The 23,082-nt window shown below is 32.9% G+C and overlaps 1 protein-coding gene across 3 annotated transcripts in view; it reads right to left on the bottom strand.

Moving 5' to 3' along the window:
• The window catches only part of LOC145725951 (TWiK family of potassium channels protein 7-like), a 255,546-nt gene that overhangs the window by 2,972 nt on the left and 229,492 nt on the right, over positions 1-23,082 (bottom strand). For 2 of the 3 annotated variants that reach the window (XM_081974882.1, XM_081974883.1), the window contains 4 exons: positions 4,012-4,165; positions 2,464-2,615; positions 2,239-2,410; positions 1,775-1,992 (listed from right to left, as the gene is read on the bottom strand). In XM_081974882.1, coding sequence (XP_081831008.1) covers positions 1,914-1,992; positions 2,239-2,410; positions 2,464-2,615; positions 4,012-4,165 — 557 coding nt within the window. In that variant the 3' untranslated portion in view covers positions 1,775-1,913. The remainder of the gene's footprint in view (positions 1-1,774; positions 1,993-2,238; positions 2,411-2,463; positions 2,616-4,011; positions 4,166-23,082) is intronic. The other variant, XM_081974884.1, reaches the window with a different exon arrangement.

Here is a 23,082-nt window from a genome sequence, read left to right as displayed (position 1 = left end):
TTAAACATGATTTGGATGGATTGGTTTTCAGCTGTTTGTGTAGTTTTATACCTTATTTATGAGCAAGAATTGGACAGGCCAGAACCATATTCAACAAAATGAGGAATGTGTTATGCAGTAGAGATCTTAATCTACACCTTAGAGTCAGAATATTGAGATGCTATGTTTTCTCGGTGTTGCTGTACGGGATGGAATCCTGGACGTTAAAGAAAGAGATAAGCGACCGACTGGAAGCATTCGAGATGTGGTCATATAGAAGGATCTTGAGAATAAGTTGGGTGGACATGGTAACAAACGAGGAGGTACTGGGAAGAATGAGAAAAGAAAAGGAAATATTAAACACAATTAAAATAAGGAAGCTGCAATATCTGGGCCATGTGATGAGGGGAGATAAATATGTATTGTTGCAGAACATTATGCAGGGAAAGATACAGGGGAAAAGAAGCAGAGGAAGAAGACGTATCTCTTGGTTGAATAACCTGAGAGGATGGTATAACTGAGTTGTTTAGAGCTGCAGCATCGAAAGTGAGGATAGCCATGATGATTGCCAACCTTCTGAGAGGAGATGGCACTTAAAGAAGAAGATACCTTTATGGCTCGGATTTTAACAGTTCTGCTTTGATTCGACACGTGTCAAAGTAAAAACGTCACATTCGCATTTTAAAAAATGTTTGAAACACCTTTGTATACTCGGGCATTTCATGGCAAAATCCAATAATACAATTTCCATTATTAGTCTCGTTCAGATACAAGGTGTGTAAAAAAATTATAGGTTTTATACCTTCATGTCCTACTTGGACGGGTGACAGCTGTCAACTGGATCAACTATAATAGTGTAAACGGAGCCTTCTAGCTCCATGGTTTAGTTTTTGACAGTTGTGAGTAAGTGACAGCTGTCAAATTCGGTTATAAAGCGACAGCTACGTCACGAATGTCAAAAGTGGTAATTTTGACAGTGAAAAAAAATGGAATGTTATTTCAATTTGGTGGTTTATCGTATGTTTCGTTCTGTATTTATGCCAAAAGATCAACTTTGAGGCTCCCTAGCGGTCAAACGACTAAACCTTTCGCCCTAAAGAAGTATATGTTTGGAAAGAGAAAAGAAATACAGAGCAAAAAGCTTCAAACTGAAAGGAGAGAAGAAACGGAGAAGCAAGGGCGCCTGAAATTAAAAGAAGTAATTGAAGGTAGAGAAGAAGAGGAGATAACATTAGAGGACTAATTATAATTTTTGAGCCAAAACTTGTTTTCTACCAGATTGAAAAAAGGAGAATTAGAAGTAGAAAATAGAAGAACAAAAGTCGACAAAACTAGAGGTTATACTTTTTGTTTGAAAAAATTTTATTCTAGTTAAAAGAAGACAAAATAAATACTAAATTTAAAAAAACAGAAAAAAAAGTAAAAGAGAAATTAAAGAGCTAAGTATAATTTTAGCTAAGAATAATTTTATGAAAAAAAGTCTCTATTAAAATAATGTATTTTAGAAATACAGAGTGTTGAAACTGACAAAAATAATTAGTTTTTTTGCAGATATCTCCGAAACTTTTTGTATCGTACAGAAAACAGCTTTTTGTATGTGTGCTATAGTTTTATGTAGAAAAACCATTTAAATACCCCATAAATACACCATTTTAGAGGGTAAGTCAATAGAACAACTATTTTAATTTTTTTCAGACGAGCTTCCATATCTTGAACTCCTGTGCATAGATTATGAAACACCCTGTGTATAATTACACGCATTATACTATTATAGCGATGAAAACTTCTAACTCACCTAATCCTGCAGCAGACCTTCTCGCAGGAGTATTTCTATAAAAATTACTTTTCCTCGGCAAACTATTATGGTGAAGCACAGGAGGGGACCTTCTGCCATCAAGTTTCGAGGGTGCAGCACCCTCGGTGGTGGGTCGTTGTCAAGAATCCGGCAACACCAATTCCGATTCCACCTCCTTGGATTTTTTTGGGGATTTCGAACACGACGCCCCAATATATCTAAGAAGAAAACGAAAACCGATTATTGTTTTAACACAGACCAATGCGTGTGTCGGTCATTATTAATATTCCGTACATTTGTCACGAAAAACGGAAGCAAAAGAGAACTCGCGGATAAAAAGACAGTATATTTCGCACACGGGCGCTTTCCCACGCAAAATAAAAAGTGATTTATTTTTAGCGTTTATTGAATTCAAAATTGCGAAAAAAGTGATTTTTTTTATGGTGCATGGATTTATTGTGTACCTTAATATGGAAACGATTCGTTCTTGGACTAAACTGAAACACATTGCAACCACTGCCATTCCTGCTAGTATATAAGCTGAACAGGCACAGAAGGAGAGTTCTTCTGCATTTTTGCCAGGTTGTAAGTCACCAAATCCTATTGTGCCCAAGCTTGTGAAGCAAAAGTAACTACCTATAAAAATATCAAAAAATTTATTTCAGTTTTGTCCTGAATTAAAAACTTACCTTCCAGTAACGACCAATTTTCCAGACGATGGAAGAGCATAGCTCCCGAACAAATATACGCTAATACTATCACCAAACATAATGTCATTGGAACTCGAACAGTGCCTCTACAACGACATTGGCTTTGTTGTTGGGCTTTTTGAGCTGCGCTACTAAATGAAAATAGAAAACGTGGTTAGTCTTCATAATAATATCATAAACCCTAAAAGAGAATTGGGACTTTTTCTATTAAAGTTTCTCCTTAAAATGTTGTTTAAAAGTTTATAATGGATGTTACAAGTTTGCAAAAAAGGAGTATAGAAATTTTAATAGGAATAGGATTGCTAGTGAAAACGTAAATACTGTTTCCAAAAATAGGGTGAGAAATAAAATACAGGATAACTGAATAAAAATCAGATATTTACCAAAAAGAAGGTCTGTCCAGAAAACTCGATTTTAATTTTAATAATCCCAAAATATTTCAGTTTAGCAGTATTTTCTTATGTATTATTAGCTTTGTAGAAAATTACTATACAGGGTATTTTAAATTCGACTCTCACCATTGGGTTCTATAGGAAAACTATACGAGATACGAAGTTTAAAATGGGGGCGAAGCTGAGTAAATTAAAGCTAAATCAAATTCCGTTTTTAAAATTTCAATTTTTTGATATCCGAAAATAACTGAAAATTTGATATTTTGTTGTTATTTATTTCTAACCTCGTTTCTAACCTCGTTTCTAACCTTGTTTGAAAAGATATCCCAATGCCAAAAGTCAATAATATGAAATATATACAGGGTGTTCTTAAATATCAATCAAACGAAAGGAGGTGATTCCTTGGCATATTTTATTGCTCAAGTTTCATATAAACATGGGTCCGCAAATGCTGGGTATTAAGATAATGGGTGTCAAAGTTTTTTAAAAAAACATTTTTTTTTAAATGTCTCAAAGACCATTAGGCCGATTTTATTGAAATTGAACAGTGTTTCGAACTATGATAAGATGTCAAGTTTTCAGTAAATGAATGATCTTTATGTCTTCCAGTGGCGTTCCAGTGCTCGATATCTTAAATATGTAATATTAAAAAGTTAGTTTTGTTGCTTTCCTTACCCTAAACGGATTTTTTTTAAGTAAAGAAAAAAAAAATTTACAATGAAAAGAATAGTTAGTAGAATCACAACTTTGGGTTGTTCTTAGTGTCATTTGCCTCTAACAATTAAGTACAATTTTCTTCTTAATTCCCCTAATAATCCAATTCTCTGGGAAAACTAGTATTAAAATTATTTAAAAAAGCTGTCACAATAAATAAAACAGAAAATTGTCAAGGAACAGGGATAATAACTCGACGACACGTGTCGGCCTGTTGGCTTTATCAGGCAACTTCATCTGTAAGAAAGCAGGTTCAAAAAAATTACTAACATTCACATGATGAAACATGAAAGGGTGTAACCTGGAAAAGGAAGAACAAAACAAACATGGATGCCAGCAGTGGCACAATTTATAAATATGTGTAGGTATGGAAAGTGAAATCATTGTTTAAGTGGTTATAATTCAAATAGCTTCATTATACCTTTTGAAAATTTTTCCATAAACTTTTCGAAAACTCCTAGCTAACAGATTGCCAGTGGTGGTTAGGTAAAGTAACATCAAAGGAATTCCAATCAAGGCGTAGATGATAGTCACCAGTTTACCCCAAGCAGTTCGTGGCGCTACAGATCCATATCCTAAAAAAAAGTATTTTGAATATGAGAAAAAAATAAATAAATAAAGGATAAAAAACAATAATTAATAGATAATTGGTATATTATTGGGAGTATAAATGACACAAAGTCAAATAGATTATAGATCGTAACTTTTCATTAATTTTCCTACAATTTATTTATTGTATATTGTACATAACATAAATACTAGTAATAATTAACATACATTTTGTATTCTCTTAATAGCATATTATCGTTTGTTAGTTATTTTTTGTCACTTATTAAATCAATTATTACCTCACCTTGACCTCGACTTTTGTTTTTGTTTTCAGTTACACCTACTAAGACTTTTTAGTTGCAAAATTTAATTGTTTTACTTCCTTTGTAACAGTTGTATTATTGTAGCATCAAAAGTTAAAACATATTTATTAAATTATTAATCCTCTTTCTTCTTATTCCCACTTTCTCTTCAACCAAACACCTCTCCCTAACATGTTCTTCTCTACCCCTCCCATTGTCCATCAAGACAAACTTTCTCAGTTCTGTCCTGTTCATTTCTGCCTCTGAAAGAAAACGACAACATGTCCTTTCCATTAATTTGGTGTCCTATCACCACATACATTAATCTTTTTTAAATTTCCTATCACTCCTTCGCTACAACATATCTCTGGTCTACTTATCCCTTTCTGTTTTATTTATCCTCCATATTTAAAGCTTTTGCACACACACCCAAGCCTTCTTGGGCGTATGTGCAAAAGGGGCAAATTGGGACCTAAAGGTAAAAAACACACTTCTGTAGGCTACTGTGAAGACAGTAAAGCTTAGAGTTTGTTTGATCCATTGACTAAGAACCTAGTCAAGCTAGGGATGTAGTGTTTATAGAAAATGGTATTGCAAAAGATGATATTTTGCAATCAAAAGATTGTGAAGAACTCATTACCTACTAAGGTAGAAATACCATTAATGTCCCATTTAGTAGAGGAATAATCCATCCAGGTCAGAAAATTACAGAAAACAACCAAAGTGGTGATAAATCAGTGGTGGAAATTGAGCTGAAAGATATTCACAAAGAACTAAAACAGAAGAAGCATATCCTTCCTTTTCCTAAGCAACTAAATAAGGTTTTTTTACGGTCGAATCCCGAATCCTTGTGTATGGAACTGAAAGGTTTAAAAGGTTGTAGAAAAGTGTGGATATAACTATAAGCAATGCAAAACGCTCTTTTCAGTAGTGTACAGTTTTTCAGCTCGGCAATTTTAACCGAGCAAGTTCGAAGACATTGATTAACCTCAGCAAAATTAGTCTCAAGGCATTAACGAGTTTTCTAACGGGTCATTATCGACTCAGAGAACACCTAAGGAAGCTAGGCTTAGAAGAGGACAGTACCCGCAAGTTCTGGGGAGAAGAACCAGAAACACCCCACCACATCTTGCTGGAGTGTTATGCTGTACGCTACAGAAGATTAAACACACTGGGATTACCCCAGCTGGCTGTGGAAGAAATACCTCGAACAGACCCACTCAAGATCCTGAAATTCCTAAAGGAACTAAATCTTGAGGGGCTGCTATGAACAAGGAAACCTTGAGATAGCAGAAGAAGATGGGGTACAATAGATCTAATCAGGTCGCAGTACATCTCAATTCTTCAATCAATTCTTCAATATGTTTTTGTATGTGCGTCTTCCTTTTCTTCTTAATTAAGAGCTTGAGTATTGTTCTTGGCTTTCAATGCCATAACGTATTTGCTTTTTTTTCTCCCCTTTTAATACATTAGTAAATTCTCCTTTTTCTTCGTTTCTATCTTCGATTCATTGCAAAGCAAAGTTGATCCAGATTTATTTTGTGTATATTTTTCCTTCAATGTTTTGGACTACAGAATATACCTGGGATGTAATTTTGGGGCAAATTGCTCGAGAGAATTGTAGTAGAGCTTTTAAATGACATTTTTGTGTTTCCATCAGGTTATCTTCCCGATCCAAACTTTTCCTCCACTCTTCCTGTGACCGCTCTTCCGTATTACTTAAGGGTTTGGTTCTTTTATGTATTTTTCTTCCCTTGTAGGCGTTTTTTTATCATAAAATGTATATTACGATTATAGCACAGACATTTTTTACAGTTTTAAAGAGTTTTGATATTTGGTGGTTTGGTGTTTTTTCAAATTTTGCTGTAGAGCAAGGTGTAAATCGAATATCAAAGTATCGAGTTTAATGCACTATCAATAGTTTTTTTCTTTTTTAATTAAAAACTGAAAACTCCAAAATCCGTAAAAATGTATGGCGTATCTACTGAATACTGAATGTAGGCTTTTGTTGTTCGTTGTCCCATAGTTTTATATACCTATGTAAATTAAAGGTTCCAAACCTTAAATTTACTAGTAATTTATAGTTAGAATCCTTGAACAGAATTGATTATTTTTTTTTACTACATTATTCTTTTAGAATAATTTTTTTACTAACTTAATAGTTTGATTGATCAACCATACAAGTTCAAAAAATACAATCCAACTCAATTATCGATTTGAATCGTAATTTTACAAGTAGGGTCATGTACGATAAACTACATAATAATGAGTATTCTCGGCCAAGTTGTCCGATTTATTAGAAATACGGATTTTCCGACGTTCTCATCCGAGAATATAGTTTCCTGGTCATAGCCGAGGATACTGGATATGTCCGCCGTTTTATTTATTACCGCAATAACTTACAGAATTTTTGATCACCCCCCCGTCATACAGCAATATGATATGACTTATTGGTAACTAAACTGCAATTTTGTTGATAGTACGGTAATGCGGTTATTAAATGTAGCTATAAATTTTCCACAGACTGTATCGGTTTAATTTTACCATTTAAGCAAAAAAAAAGTTTGAAATTTCTCTACGTGTCATAAATTCCGAACTTTTTGCCAATTTCCATAGACGACACGGGGTCGTTCAGACATATTTTACAGATCGCATCTCGGATACGTTTCGACCGAGCCAATAATTCCCATTCATGGCTTTTTAACCGAGGGGAAAGTTCGCTTTTTATTTGATGTTTATTGCAGTGCCGAAGTCCAATATGTTTGCAGGGATTTGTTTGGCTTTTGTTGGGTAAATCCCTTACTTTCGTGGATTTAAAATTGTAATTTCTCCATTACAGAAACTACACTCTTTCCGAAATAACGATAAAGCAAACAAGCTTCCCTTGCTGCTTGTTAAAGTTTGAATTTCACGTTTCAATCAGAAAGACGTCGGGAAATAGTTTTCATGTTTGCCAATCCTGTTGCACGTAGCTATAAACCAAAAGCCAGCTCAGACATGTCTTGTTTTGATGTTGGAGGCTTTGCATTCTGAAATTCATTATAAGAGAAGAATTTGCAATTTTTGAACCAAAAATATTCCAAGACATCATGAGTTTTCCATTATTATTTAGTAATATTTGAGTTGAAATATTTCGATCCGACAACACTGAAAAATTGTCACCATAATTGGCATTTAAAAATCCTGGAGGATAACTTTCAACCAAAACAGGATAAATACATATTTAATTTGCTTTGTTGTTCGCTATGGAATAACACATTTTCCAAGTATAATACACATATACGAAGAATTTTGCCGGTCCATTGTAATATGCGTTTTTTCGCGTAAACTGTAAACAGTGAAAAATATGTCTGTAGGTCAAATAGTCGGTTTGTTTTGGCTTTATTGTATGGTTTCCTGGACTGGAAATTGATTTCATATTGCCTTTTTATTTGACTGGTACTTTTCACATAATGCATATCAATTTTCTGCTTCTCTTCTTCTTTTTGAAAAAGGCTTTCAGCCTGTTTCCAGCCTTAAGTACCTTGCGACGTCGATATCCAGCTATCCCTCCACCTCTTTGGTGGTCTGCCTGGTGGTCTTCTAGAGTGTGGTTTTCCGTCTCTCGCAATTTTAGCAATTCTATTGTCTTCCATTCTGTTGATGTGTTGATTCCACTCTCGCCAATCTTACAATGTCCTGTATGTCGCAGATTCGTCTTATTTCTTGGTTGGGTATTCTGTCACGAAGCGTGTGTCCCGTGATACTTCGGGGTGTTCTCATCTCTGCCGTTCGGATTATGCTCTTGGTTCTGCTGGTGTCTGCTGTGGTTTCTGCGGCATATGTGATATTGGCCTTACGCATGATTTATATATTCTGGTCTTTGCTTCTATTATTAGAAACTGGTTTTTCCATATAATGTTTTTCAAACATCCGGCTATTCTAGAGGCCTTATCTATTTGATTCTTTACCTCAGATCTCCTGTCTTGATAGGCGGTTATTTCTACCCCTAAGTATCTGAAGGACATCACATGTTCTACTATTTCATCGTTAACAGCTAGGTTCTTTTGCTACAACTACTGATTTTGTCTTGTTTATAGCCATCGACATATTGTAGCGTTTCGCGGTCAGGTAGAATTGATGAACTAGTCTCTGCAGCTCATCTTCGTTTTCTGATATAATTACTGTGTCATCCGCGTAGCACAGTATTGTTATTTCTTTTTTGTTAGTTCTGTAACCATGCCCCGCATTTTTAACGTCTTTTATTATTTCTTTCATGATTAGGTTAAAGAGTACCGGGCTTAGAGAGTCTCACTGTCTTATTCCTGTTGATATTGGCACTTCTTGGGTCAGGTTGTTGTTCACAAGTATTCTGGTCGTAGTACTGGTGTTCAAGTTTTCGATAGTTCTAACTATTTCTTCCGGAATGCTGCCCCGTCTCAATATGGCTGTGATGTCATTTAGCCTCACTCGATCAAACGCTTTGCTCAGATCTATGAAGCACATATCTCGTATTCGATTGATTTCTCGACTATTTGTCGAATGATGAATATGGTGTCTGTGGTAGACCTGTTTTTCCTGAATCCCTGTTGTTCTAACAAACAAAAAAAAGTATTAGGGCTAAAATCACTCTCTTAATTAAAGCAGCAGTGTATAAATGTGTTATAATATAATTTTTGATGCTCAACATGGATCCACCCAGCTTTATTTGCATTTATATTGCGAGTTGCGTCCTTAATCATTCTGCATATTCATATTATGAAGTAGCTATGTAATCAACTAAATTACGTGACTACCTTTGTTTCAGGCATACCAGTATTGTAAAATATAACTTAATATTATCTACTAACAAACCAGCGTTCCTAAGTACCAACGCTAATTTGACAAACACGTTTATTATTCGCACGCTGTTTTCTTTATATCATATTTCCCAGATCCATTTTCCCAGTAATCGATTTCTTGCATTACGTGTTTGAAAGGCAGACAAACAGAATTAACTTGGCAGTTCGGTATTTCATTTGAAAAAAACGGAAAGATACTGAATTTCGTTATAGGAAGCGTCGAAATATTATTATGATTTTTGTGGAAACGACAACTCGTCATATTTCTTTGTTATGTTTTACGTGAGAAAACTTTGATGGTAGTTTTTATAGTGGCTTGATTGTAAAATCGATGTTTGTGGTATTCATGGGCAAAATACGCAATATGTGCACTGATGCAATCCTGGCCAAACCATTTATTGTAGGACAATAAAATGGAGATAAAAGCGTCCGAGCTCGGAATTCGATAGTTACCAAACGGAAAAGGCCAGTAAATTAGATAACAATTTTTAGCCTTGCTTTAAATTTAAAAATACAATGAGTGGATGTGTGGATTTTCAATTGAAATTCGTATTATTTTGCCGTTTTCACATGCGATAACGTATGTCTCTGGAGGCGTTTTGAGCTCGGTCGTTTGTTTTGTTTCAACCGGCGTGTATGCTGTTTCAACGTTTATCTTTCGGGGAAAAGTCAAAAGTTTAGGGCTTATATGTTTTGCCTTATTGTTTGTGCCGTATTGCTAAACCGGTTTAGTAAATTTTTTTAGTAAATTTAAAAATATCCCAATAAAGTTATTTGAACAGGTAGAATAATATGTCCTGTAAATATAGAATATAAACTTCTACATCAAATAAATTATGTAATAATTTAATATATATAAAAATCAGCATAATCTGTTTAGCAGCAGCCAAAAACTAAGCACGCCACTGTTCACATCAAAAAAGTTTTTGTTTCACTTTGATATTTTAATTAACAAAAAAGGTATGAAAAGCAAAATTCGAAAAACGCCAATATAAAATAACCCAATTATTTGACTATTTCATTACAAAAACTATATAGTGGTTAAAGAGAATTTCAAGGGCTACAAACTGGTATATTGAACCACCCTGTAACCGAGTTGAAAACTGTCAAATTTAGTCAACTATGTCTTTAACATAAAATAACTTAGTTATTTGACATATTTATTACAAACACTATACAGGGTAATTCAAATTCGACCCTCACCATGGGGATCTCGGAAACCATAAGAGATACGAGAAAGTTTAAATTGGGGCAAAGCTGCGCAATTTAAAGCTCAACCAAATGCTGTTTGGTAAGTAATAAAAGTAATATTTCATTTTGTGGTTTTGGCAACAAATTTGTCGTTTTTGTTTACAAAATAAGAGTAGTGAAAATACTTGCAAATAATGAAATAAAATATGCAACATCCATATCAGTCAAATTTCAGTCAAAAATTAAAATCAGTCAAGGAGGCAGAACTACCGCTGCTTTAATCTATTAAATGTTCTGTCCTCTCTTTAACTCATATATTTATTTTGACAATCGCAATATGATAGTAAATACACCACTTTTGATTTATAAAGGTTTTGCTTCAATTTTTTGGTAAACACAAATTTGAATTTGACTGCAAAAATATTAACCTGATGAGGTTTAAATTTGGTTAATTTATTCTATTTTGTTTTGATTGTTTTTCTGTTATTTCGTATTAGTATTTTATATTATAATTGGTTTCACAAAATTTAATTGCAATATTAGTTACTAATAAAAAAAATAACTTTTGTTAGACTACTTAACTTAACTTTGTATAGTAATGGAAAAAACATTGAAACAACTCTAAATCTTATTAGCTTATTAACAATTTTTATGTACATAAAGGAAAGTAGTTTTGTAACCTTGGAATTAATTATATTTAATCCTAAACTTTTTGACGTGTAGTGTACTAAACCCAATTTGAATGCTTGGGTATAAAATTTTTAAAATATTATTTTAAACAGTCCAAAGTAACTAAAAAAAATATTGTCGTAAACTGCCCAGGAAGCAGTTTTGGAACTTCAAAGGTTGAGTACTCATGCTAAATTAGAAATTAAGTATATGAAAAGAATAAATAAATGGAGAAGAAGAAAAAGTAAATTTTAAATCGGACTTAAACTGGGTACTAGAAGTCCAATCAGTTAAAACAGTAAAATACGTTTTAGGTTAAATACAATTTAGGTTAGAACAAGATAACTAATTCTATGAATTCCTCATTTGTTCCCTAAATACAAACTCACTTATCAAATCAATACTCTTCTGTTTATATAGTAGTAAAACTTCTTAACCTACCAAAACTGTTATGTCAGGATTTTAATTTAATACTATAAAATGTTCCATACTAAAATTAAATTTATTCGAAAAAAGGACCGTAAAACATTACGTTTCTCTGAAAAATGTAAAATCACCCTACGAAAGAACTCCCAAAAAAAAACGAGCTATTTTTTTCTATCAACAGAAACACATATAGGCCGGACTTTTTTTACCGCCATCAAAATAAATCGCTCGGGCAAATTTCAGAATCTAGCCACTTTGTTAGCATAAAGAGTTAGAGAAATATATATCCGCTCCGCTTATATTACTTTTTGCTGACAAGGCCACATCGCGTTGGAATCCCCCCGGGGGAAAAATATATTTATTTTTCTTAGACGTGTACGGTTTTTTTTTTTCGTTACAGGGACAATTTCTATCTTGGGGGCAATAAAGGATATTAACTAAAAAAGCAATTTCGTTCAACAGAAAGATTCTATTTTAAAAAGATCGGATTTTCACTAATAGTTTTACAAAAAGATATTTTGACTCAATTTTGTTGAGATAGATTTTTCGGAAAGTAGTTATTTACTTTACAATATAGGAAAGCTGTGCTACTCAAGAAAACATAACTGTGAAAAGTCTTTACATTTTTCGGTTGTGTGGTTATTTGGGGGATTGTGAGACAATGACAATACACTATTATTTAAACAAAGTTTAAAACAAGAATTTAAAAATAATTGAAAACACAACTCAACTGACCACTAACTTCACTGTGGGGTTGTAAACAGCAGCAGAGTACATAATAACTTAGAACGTTTTATTTTATGATAAAAAGAAAAAATTAGACAACTTCAACTTCAAACAACACAAACTTGTGTCATGTGGCAAAAAAAACCTTTATCTTTTCCAAACTAAACATAATTCCAACTTGTCTTATTTAAGATTTGTTATAACTAAATTCTAACACCCTCTCCTAATCTTAAATAAGAATACTTCAGTGACTGTTCTAAGGCTTGTGACACAACTGAAATGGAGATGGGCTGGTCATGTGGCAAGGCAGGACGACCACAGGTGGGCCCATAGGATACCAGTTTGGCGCCCAAGAGAGACCAAACGGAGCATTGGTAGGCCCCAGAGACGATGGCGAGAAGATATCCGGAATGTTGGAGGAAGGAATTGGAACCAGACTGCTAGAAATAGAAAAGCGTGGAGGGATTTGGAAGAGGCCTACATCCAGGAGTGGTTAAATACGGGCTGAGAAGAAGAAGAAGAAGAAGAAGAAGAAGAAGAAGAAGGTAAATTTGTGAGGTAAAGTGTCATTTGTCAAAATGTCATTTTTTATGGGTGCCATGTCTTGAAAACTGCCAAAAATGCCATAATTTCAAGGTCGGTGACAAAACGGCGGCAGTTACAGCAAAACGGATATCGGATTCGTGTTTTTCATGCCAAAATTAGTAAAAATGGCCACCTTGACAGGTTTAAATCCAACTTAAGAAAAAGGCAACTTTGCCTCAATTTAAACTTTCTCGGTTCTCTTATAGTTTCCGAGATCCCAATGGTGAGGGTCGATTTTGAATTACCCTGTATATATTTCATCTTCTGTGATATAATTTGGATAGACCCTAAAAACACTACATTTTTGTTTTAATTAATTTTTCAATCAATTTTTTGAGATTGATGCTTTTGAATCCTCTCCAATGTATTAATTTTACTTCTTGGATTACTAACTGATAAATATTACCCAAACACAACTAAAACCTTATTTGGGTTGAGTAAACATCAATTGTGCTTATGACACTGATGTGATTTTGCTGAATATGAACGGTACACCAGACGAAGCAAACAAAACAAATAAAATTTACCACGTAAAGTCCTTTAACTTGTTCACGTGTCAATTGGCTTTCCTTAGAAAGCTTTTCCCTAGCGAAACTGTGTCTCTAAGTCCACATTCGCTGTTTCTTTAAGAAATTGGCTTGCCAAGGTTTTTGTAATAACTGTGTTTGTACACTTAAAATCCGAAAAAATAAATTATATTTCTTATACCTAATCGGAAATTGCAGTTCCAATTTGCTTATACAGATCGTTTTTTAATAATTGCAAGCAATTTTAACCCTAGTTAAATTAAAAAAGAGAAATTTACAAATTTCTTCATTACGAAAAAGGATATCTGAAAATTTGTAGGTAACGACAGAAAATGATACGCTCTTTAATTTAGTAATAAATTTAATTTTATTTTTAACTCTTCTTTCAATTCTGAAGAAAAAGGTATTCGTACGTTAGGCACTTTTCGAGCAAAAAATTATTTTTGTATATCATTGCATGAATGTGTGTTTAGAGATATTTTAAGTAAAAATGACACAATAAATGGGGCGTTATTTCGTATTAGTTTATGTAACAATTTAATATATCTTTATTGGTTTTGAAGAAGCTCGTAAATTTTCTTCTTATTTTAATTAAATTTCAGCACCCAAAACTTTATTTAACGATTTTTGACATACATTCTACTAATAATATAGCAGTTATTTTGCGATGTAGAACTAATGATTAAAATTCTTCACAATCATTAAAAACACCCTGTATAACTAAGTAGATTAATATTTGAAAATTAATTTATAAACTTCGTATAAAGTAATAGACTTTAGCGGCTGTGAAAGTTTGACAAACTTTTTGTTGTTCTTTGGGTTGTAGTAATTAGAGTCACGGTAGCTTTGCAAGTTGCAAACCGATGTCGAGCGGTTTTGCAAAAAAATAAGAGAAAACGAACGCAGCAGCTACAAAACCTGCACGAAAGTGTAAAACGACGATTGGAAACTTCGCCCGGCAGCTTTAGAGTGATTTATTTACGATTTTATGTTAAAATTTCCGCTCTTTGTGCTCTTTGAAATACCGAAAGCAACCCGAACTAGCCGAGAGAGATAGGATTGTAGAAAATTTATGCTGATTGGCTAATCTAGTTATTCTTTATTCTCCAACGGATTTATATTCTGTCTAACGACATTTTCTTTTATTTCTTTCAAAGCTAATCTTAATGTTACTGCAATTTTCTTAAATTTAGTCTGCAATATTGAAATATGTAAGGTTGTCAAGGATGATACAATAATTCTGAAAATTTGGTGCATAAACATGATAACATGAACTTGCTTAGGTTGTATATTAGATATTTTGTTCATAAAATTTCATAATCATCCTGAATATGTTAGTTGTTCTTAGAGTGGATTTTAGGTTAGAAAAACGTACCGTTTTTAAATAAAGAATAAAACTCACCAAGTCAGTTTTTTTTTACATTTGCAGGAAACTAAATACTTAAACGATTTAAATAAACTATCAAAAATATAAAAATCTTGTTTGAAAAAATGCATAGTGCCTTCATTTATTTAGAAAAAAGATTATGTCATTTGGGTCTATTTTTGCGTTAAAATATTTTCAGTCCTTAAGAAATTCGTTAAGAAAGTGGCTTCATTGAAGCAAATTTAATCAATAATAATATTTGTTGTTTTTGCTGTAGTTTAAGCTTTTTGGGACCTGGAGGGAATGAAACATATAAATCTTCTAAAGATAAGTTTTAATTAACAAGGAAAAAAATTAATTTTTAAAATTAACCTAACCTAACCTAACTTCTTGTAGATGTGCCAAAAACAAAAATGTTAGATTTTTTCGTTTTTAAATGTTTATGTATGTATAAATAAAACAGCAAGTTTGCTCAACCAAGTTGAATGAGAATAAAATCTGTCCCCTTTCGGGAAAATTGTCTTTAATTCCCATCAAGAATGACGTCGATAACTCTACTGGTTGCAGAGATATTCTAATTTAAGTCAAAATTGTGGTTTTCGAGCTAAAAATTCGACAAGCGTGATTTTTAGCTCACTTTTTTGGATATGATATGTTTGTCTGCATTAAATTCTTATTAATTCAAATTAAAAATGGCGTCGATATCTCTACTGGGTGTTGAGATATTCAAATTTAAATAAAAATGTGATTTTTGGCTTTTAGATAAAATGAGGCCCCTATTTGCTTTGACATCTCATAACTTTGGTTCCATGACAGCTATAGGGTAGATTTTTTATCAGATTGGAGCAAATAAAACTATTGTTTATTTGGCCAACCTATATAGTTTTCCTAGAAAAATTTGTAGTAGCAGCACAAGGCGGAGAAACGTCAAAGTGACAACAAGATTAAGTTCAAAAAAGCATTGCCTGCTCTGACAGCCCATAACTTTGTTTCCATGACACCTACAGGGTGGATTTTTTTACCAGATTGTAGCTAAAACAGTGGTTTATTTGACCATGCCGTATAGTTTTATCTGAAAACTTTGTAGTGGTAACACCAGGCGGACAGAAGTCAAAGTGACACCAAAATAAAGCTACAAAAAGCATTGTCGGATTTGACAGCCTTTAACTTTGATTCCATGGCAGCTACAGGGTAAATTCTTTTATTAAATTGTAGCTAAAACAATGCTTTATTTAACCACTCAGTATAGTTTTACCAGAAAATTTTGTAATGGCGGCGCCAGGTAGATAAACTCCAAAGTAACACCAAGATAAATTTCTATAAAGTGAATGTTTTGACAGTCCATAACTTTGGTTCCATGACACCTACAGGGTGGATTTTTTTACCAGATTGTAGCTAAAACAATGGTTTATTTGACCAACCTATATAGTTTTACTAAAAAATTTGTAGTGGCATCACGAGGCGGAGAAACGTCAAAGTGACAACAAGGTAAAGTCCAAAAAACACTGCTTTCTTTGACAGTCCATAACTTTGGTTTCATGTTAGCTAAAGGGTGGATTTTTTTACCACATTGTAGCTAAAACAGTAGTTTATTTGACCATGCCGTATAGTTTTAACAGAAAACTTTGTAGTGGTAACACCAGGCGGACAGAGGTCAAAGTGACACCAAAATAAAGCTACAAAAAGCATTGTCGGATTTGACAGCCTTTAACTTTAATTCCATGGCAGCTACAGGGTAAATTCTTTTACTAAATTGTAGCTAAAACAATGCTTTATTTAACCACTCAGTACAGTTTTACCAGAAAATTTTGTAATGACTACGCCAGGTAGATAAACTCTAAAGTAACGCCAAGATAAATTTCTATAAAGTGAATGCTTTGACAGCCCATAACTTTGGTTCCATGACTCCTACAGGGTGGATTTTTTTACCAGATTGTAGCTAAACAATGGTTTGTTTGGCCAACCTATATAGTTTTCTTAGAAAAATTTTCAGTGGCAGCACGAGGCGGAGAAACGTTAAAATGACAACGACAAGTGATAAAGTTCAAAAAAGCACTGCCTGCTTTGACAGCCCTTAACTTTGTTTTCATGATAGCTACAGGGTGGATTTTTTACCAGATTAATGAACCGAATGGTTTATTTGACCATTCCGTATAGTTAGTACTGCACTGATTTGTGGTTCATCATCTCCGGCAGTTCATCTTAGTCCACTCTGTATTATACTATATTTGTAAGCGATAAGCATTATACCGATTGGAAAAAATCTAATTGGTTTTGTTGTTATCGAAACCTCCAGTTTTCATGGTGTTATTTAAATTCCGAACATATCCGAGCTTCGGAATTAAATGGAAAGATATATGAAGGCAATCAAAGTTTTTGTAACTTTTGCCCATTTCGTTGTGCCTTGCCACTAATTGAAACCATTCCAACTCTGAGATAACCGACAACGGACGAACATCTTTTATAATTGAACCCAATTGTACGGATTCTATTGTTGGTAATTAGAATCGGTTTATACCAATGATTTTTCAGTCAGCGAAAAATGCGCTTAACCTCCTCAATTCTTAGTCGGTAATAAATCGACTTTATTCGCAACGAAAAATGCCCTTTTACGTCTGCCAAATTATGCGCTTCCCTGAAATATAAGATCGTAAAAATTCAGCCAAAGTTCAAAATACTACTCTCAATAATTCCCGATTTATGACGTTCTTATGAATAGCAAATAGAGCAGGCGAGTATAGTTTCTCTTACTTAACCCATCCGGAAATAAATCTGCATACGAAAATATTTGCCACTGGAACAATTTATAACACATTGAAATTTTGCGAAAAGCCGAATTGTAAAATATATTTCGGGTAGGTATATGCGTGTTCAATACAATTTATCAGCGAAAGTGCCAAACTTTTATCTCCAATGGTAATTTATCAATTTATTCAACGTTTTCTCGCGCTCAACGGAAAACATGACAAATTAGAAAATGCTATAAAAGTTTAATAAGAGCAGCATAATTTATTTGTCCCAAATATATCTTGGAATAACTTAATTATCATAAAATTTATTTTTATGATTAATATAATAATATAATTATCATTTTAAATTTGAATTTTAATAAAAAAAAATTAAACACATTTTATAATTACTAGTTTTTTAGTAAATCGACTAAAACAGATACTATTTCCTTTTGAGCCAATCTGTTCGTGACGTCATAATGGACCTTACAATTCTTAATTTTTTTTTCTGGTTATTTAAATTCTATAGTATGACAAACAAGGAGAGTCTGATGTTTTAATTTGAAGTAGAGGACAAAAATACACTGTACATCAAAGTAAAGTCACTCTACGTCAAATTGTCAACAATATCAACTGACAGATTTACCTTAAACGTGTTATTGGTTATTGATTGATTTTGTTTGGTCTTGGCAATTCCTAACTTAACACGATTCACTGATTGTATTTTTATTTAGTGCATTTTAAAGCTTTAATAATGGAAAAAAGTTTTATCAAAGCTGTAAAAACATCGAATGTAAACTTGACACTTAACCTATAACACCTGCGAATGTTCTATCCAAAAAGGATGTGTGAAGTTGGAAAACTGCAGTGACAACTGACATTCATCGACATATTCCGTCAGCTCAAATCGCTTTATGCTAGAAAGAGACGCGATACAAGTCCACTAACACGTCACAGTAGAGAAATCTGTATACAGTGTACCAAAAAAACTATTATTTTAGTGCGTACCTACTACCCATTAGCAAGAAAAAGAATATTTGGTTTATTATCCCATTGTCAAAATTGCTGTAAAGACTATTTAGGTACAGTGTGACTCCTCCAAGAAACACATCTATTTGGCATTTTATATTTTCAGGTCAATTGTGAGTGAGTTTTGACAGTTATGACATCTCTAACGTGACGCAAGCAAGGTAAAATAGTGTTCTGTAATGTCAGAACTGTCAAATTTGGCGCCATGGAGCTTTAAACAAAATTTTCAGCGTAATTCCAAAAATTAGCAAGTATTTCTAATTTTATAGATTCATGTTACTGTTTAACGGGTTTCGACTGTTATGACAGCTATCTCGTGACGTAATAAAACTATGAAAGTCTTCCTTAACGTCAGGATTTTGTAATTTGGCTCCATGGAGCTGTAAAGGCTATTTACAGTGTGGTTCCTCCAAGAAACACATCTATTTGGTATTTTATATTTTCAGGTCACTTGTGAGTAAGTTTTGACAGTTATGACATCTGAAGCGTGACGCAAGCAAGGTAAAAAAGTGTTCTGTAATGTCAGAACTGTCAAACTTGGCGCCATGGAGCTTTAAACACAACTTTCAGGGTAACTCCTTAAATTAGCAAGTATTTCTAATTTTATAGTTTCATGTTACTGTTTAACGTGTTTCGACTGTTATGACAGCTACCACGTGACGTAATAAAAGTATGAAAGTCTTCGTTAACGTCAGAACTGTGTAAGTTGGATTCATGGAGCTGTAAAGGCTATTTACAGTGTGGTTCCTCTAAGGAACACATCTATTTGGCATTTTATACTTTCAGGTCACTTGTTAGTGAGTTTTGACAGTTACGACATTTGTAACGTGACACAAGCAAAGTATTTAGTTTTTCCTTAAAGTCAGATCTGTCAAATTTGGCTTTATGGAGCTGTAAAGTATACTATAGAAGAAGAACAAAGACTTGGCGTTTTATAATTATTTTCAAATAGTCAAAATTTCATATCCATTTATTAGCCTTTCTTCACCCTTTTAAATTCTCCTATTTTTTTAATTCTTTTGGCATTTTTCGCTGACAATTTTTCATTTTTACATATACATGATGTTCCTACAGGAGAAGACTTAAAGGCTATGACATTAACTTGAACAGTATAAATATCCTTGAAAAACCATTAAACAAAAAGCACTTTTCCAAAATTAAGGTGGCTTTCTCGTCCAATACTCGCTACGTTTGCTTCATTATACCTAATAACCAGATTTCCAATGTATTTGCATACAATGTATTTGTATGTGTAAGAGTATGTATTATTAATTCAGTGAAAAACGAGGCTCTAGGTAGAGATTTGCAATGTACAGGGTGCTGCATTTTCGATGGTTTTACGGTGTACAGAGAAAACGGTAATAGATAGAAAAAAAGTAGCATACGTCTTCCGATCTCTTTTTCCGAGCTGAGATGACTGGCGAAGAGTGGGCTGCGCAAACTTCTTTTGTTTCAAAGATACGGGGGGCTTTTGAAAATTGGTCATTTTGGAACCTCCTCTGTATTTCATTTGCTATTAAAGTTATCAAAAAAGGAAAAACGATTTCCGGTAGAAGTTTTGACGTAGAATCCAATGGCGTAGTCAGTTTTTTTCTATTACGTTTAGTTTCTGACATATGACACTAAGTTATATTTTTTTTAAATGGAACACCCTATATATTTTTAGTTTTTCAACGGTGTATTAAAACATATAAGTTTGTAAACGTTAATCTTGGTAATTGGAAAAAAAGCGTTTCCTTAACAAAAAAGTGCTAAATAATATGTATAAAAATACCCACAGTTGAAACAAAATTTGGCTATATTCTTATTAACATGTTTTGATTTCCGATTTTGTTTGGTATTTTAGATATTGGTCTTTTTTTAGCTTAGCAAAGGTCTTTTTTTAAAATAACAGGATTAACCTCTACAAACTTATATGTTGCTATACACCGCTGAAAAGGCAAAAATCAACAGAATTAAATGACGTAAAAATATATAGGATGTTCCATTTAAAAAAATGTAACTTACTGTCATATGTGAGAAACTAAACGGAATAGAAAAAAACTGACTACGCCGTTGGATTCTACATGAAAACTACTAACGGGAACCGTTCTTCCTTTTTCGATAACTTTAAGAGCAACTGAAATACAGAAGAGGTTCAAAAATTAACAATTTTCGAAAACCCCCCGTATCTTTGAAACAAAAGAAGTTTGCGCCGCCCACTTTTCGCCAGTCATCTCAGCTCAGAAAAAGAGATCAGAACACGTATGCTATTTTTTTTCTATCTATTACCCCGTAAATTTTTTTTTATTATATAATTTCTCTGTACCCCGTAAAACCATCGAAAATGCAGCACCCTGTACACATGTTTTAATAATTTGAGTCATTTTTTTCCCTAAATATTAGAAACATTCTTTCTGTGTTTTACAAAAATGAATTCTGGACATTATGATAAAAAAAACTCTCAAAACAACCACCTAAAATAAAAAAAGTTTTCGGTTGCGTTAACTTCTCAAACAAAAACCACTAAGTATGTACACACATGTGACTACATGATCGATTACCTATTTCCACCACAATGTTGGAGTAATCTTTACCAAATACATTAATTTATTAATAACTTAATATCCAAATCCAAAACTACACTGATGCTTATTCAAGCATTTATTTACTCGATTTATTATTAACTAATATATTATATAGTACTGTCAATTTATACTTCAATAATTAACTCGCTGTATTCAGAACTTTTAAATTTTCTACATGCACAATTATTATTGTGGTAAAATGGAATAAATTTTACGAATGTATTGCCGTCCAGTTGATCATTTAAAAATTACCTAAATTGTAATTAAATATGTAATTACTGAAATAATGAGTTTTGGTGATATATTGTGTCGAAATAGATTATATAGTGTCATTTACTATTAAATTATTGAATTTATTTTCAATTTTACTCTAGTTTTAGTATCTTTTTTTATTGAGCAGAAAGTGTCCGTAGCAACGCATATTTTTAAAATTCCTTATTCTAAAACTATCTAATATAAATTTTCTTTGGAGTGGAAATTTTTGCTGAAGTTTTAGCATTTAAAATTTTTGTTTTACAGATTAGACGGTCTTGTAAATTCCTAGAACGTAAATAAAAATTTGCGCTACAAATAAAAACTTCAGTATTTTTCATTGCATTAATGAAAGCTTAAATTACAGTACGTGCACAATAACAATTTGAATAATAATTTTCTATAAAATCAAATTTTTTTTTCTGCTGCAAAAATATTTAAATTGACGATACAAAATTTTGTTTTTATCGTGCATTGAATCGGACTTAAAGAATATCAGTAAAATTCAGATATATTTTATAAAGAAAAGGTTTTTTTTGTATTTTAATGAGTATTTAAAAAATATATAGGTATTTATATTAAAAGAAATGCAAAAAAGACAGTATTTTACATTAAAAACTGTTAGCAGTCTAGTATACGCATTTTTTTCTAATAAATGCATTAACGACAAATAAAGACTAGTAAAAGTAATAATAATTAAATATTAGAAACGTTTTCTGTTCTCTTTATAATGAAGCAACAAATCCAATCAGTTAAGAGTGGTTTCTTAGAATAAACAAATAAGAAATGTATATGTAATTCAGACATATTTATCCGCATTATTGAAACACAATAAACATTAATGACATTTTCAGAGAAGTGATTACAGTAAAAACTTTTAAAAAACACTGAACAACTTGCTATCAATTTTAGTTTAAAGTCGTTATTCGACGTCGTTTAATGTCCATTGTTCGCCACATCTTATTAAAGAGTAAATGCAGAAAGTTTATTTAAAAAGACATTAGAGTTGTTAAAAGTGCACCAGAAGTTTTCCGCCAGACAAATCCCAACTTTGTTGAGATAAAAAATATCGAGTTTATGAAAAATGGTGTTCAAAGGAAGTTCGAGAGAAAATTAGAAGTACCGGTATATCACCATTTTTTTTCTTTAATACTTTTAACGATTATACATTTTTACCTGGGTAAGTATATCAAAAACTTTAAAACAGAACCCTCTCCTGTCTAACTTAAAATTTAAACAGGTTAAGATGTTAACTGATTTGTTAATTAATGTAAATCTTCTTCTTCTTATTCATATTTAAAATCTCGCCCTTGCGTTTGTTTTGCAGGTTCCTTTGGATCAGTTCCTGGGAGGTGGACTGCCAGCTGTCCTTCCATCTCTTAGGTGGTCTTCCCTCTTCCATGCTTTTCACCTGAGCGTACCAATATTTTTTTCTTTGTCTCCCCCATCTTACGATGTCTTGCACCCCACATTGTTCCCTAATGTCAGTGTTCCTAATTCGGTCTATTCTTGTTTTTCCCATTATAGTCCCGAGCGTTTTCTTCATTTAGGCTACTCGAGGAATTCTTTTCGTTTTGTTGGTTTTTTCTCTGGTTTCTATTCCGTATGTCATGATTGGCCTGATACAAGTCTTATAAATCCTGACCTTGCTATTCTTTTGCATGTATTCGTTCGCCCATATTATCTGCCTTAAGCAGCCCAACATGGCAGACGCTTTGTTGATCTGACTTAGGTCCTTCACTGGGTCGTGATAA

Source organism: Ips typographus, linkage group LG3 (assembly GCF_016097725.1).
Source record: "Ips typographus isolate SLU linkage group LG3, UJ_Ityp_2.0, whole genome shotgun sequence".
NCBI classification, from domain to species: Eukaryota; Metazoa; Arthropoda; class Insecta; order Coleoptera; family Curculionidae; genus Ips; species Ips typographus.
The sequence above is the reverse complement of the archived record's forward strand: the minus strand, read 5'-3'. Positions and strand labels throughout refer to the sequence as shown.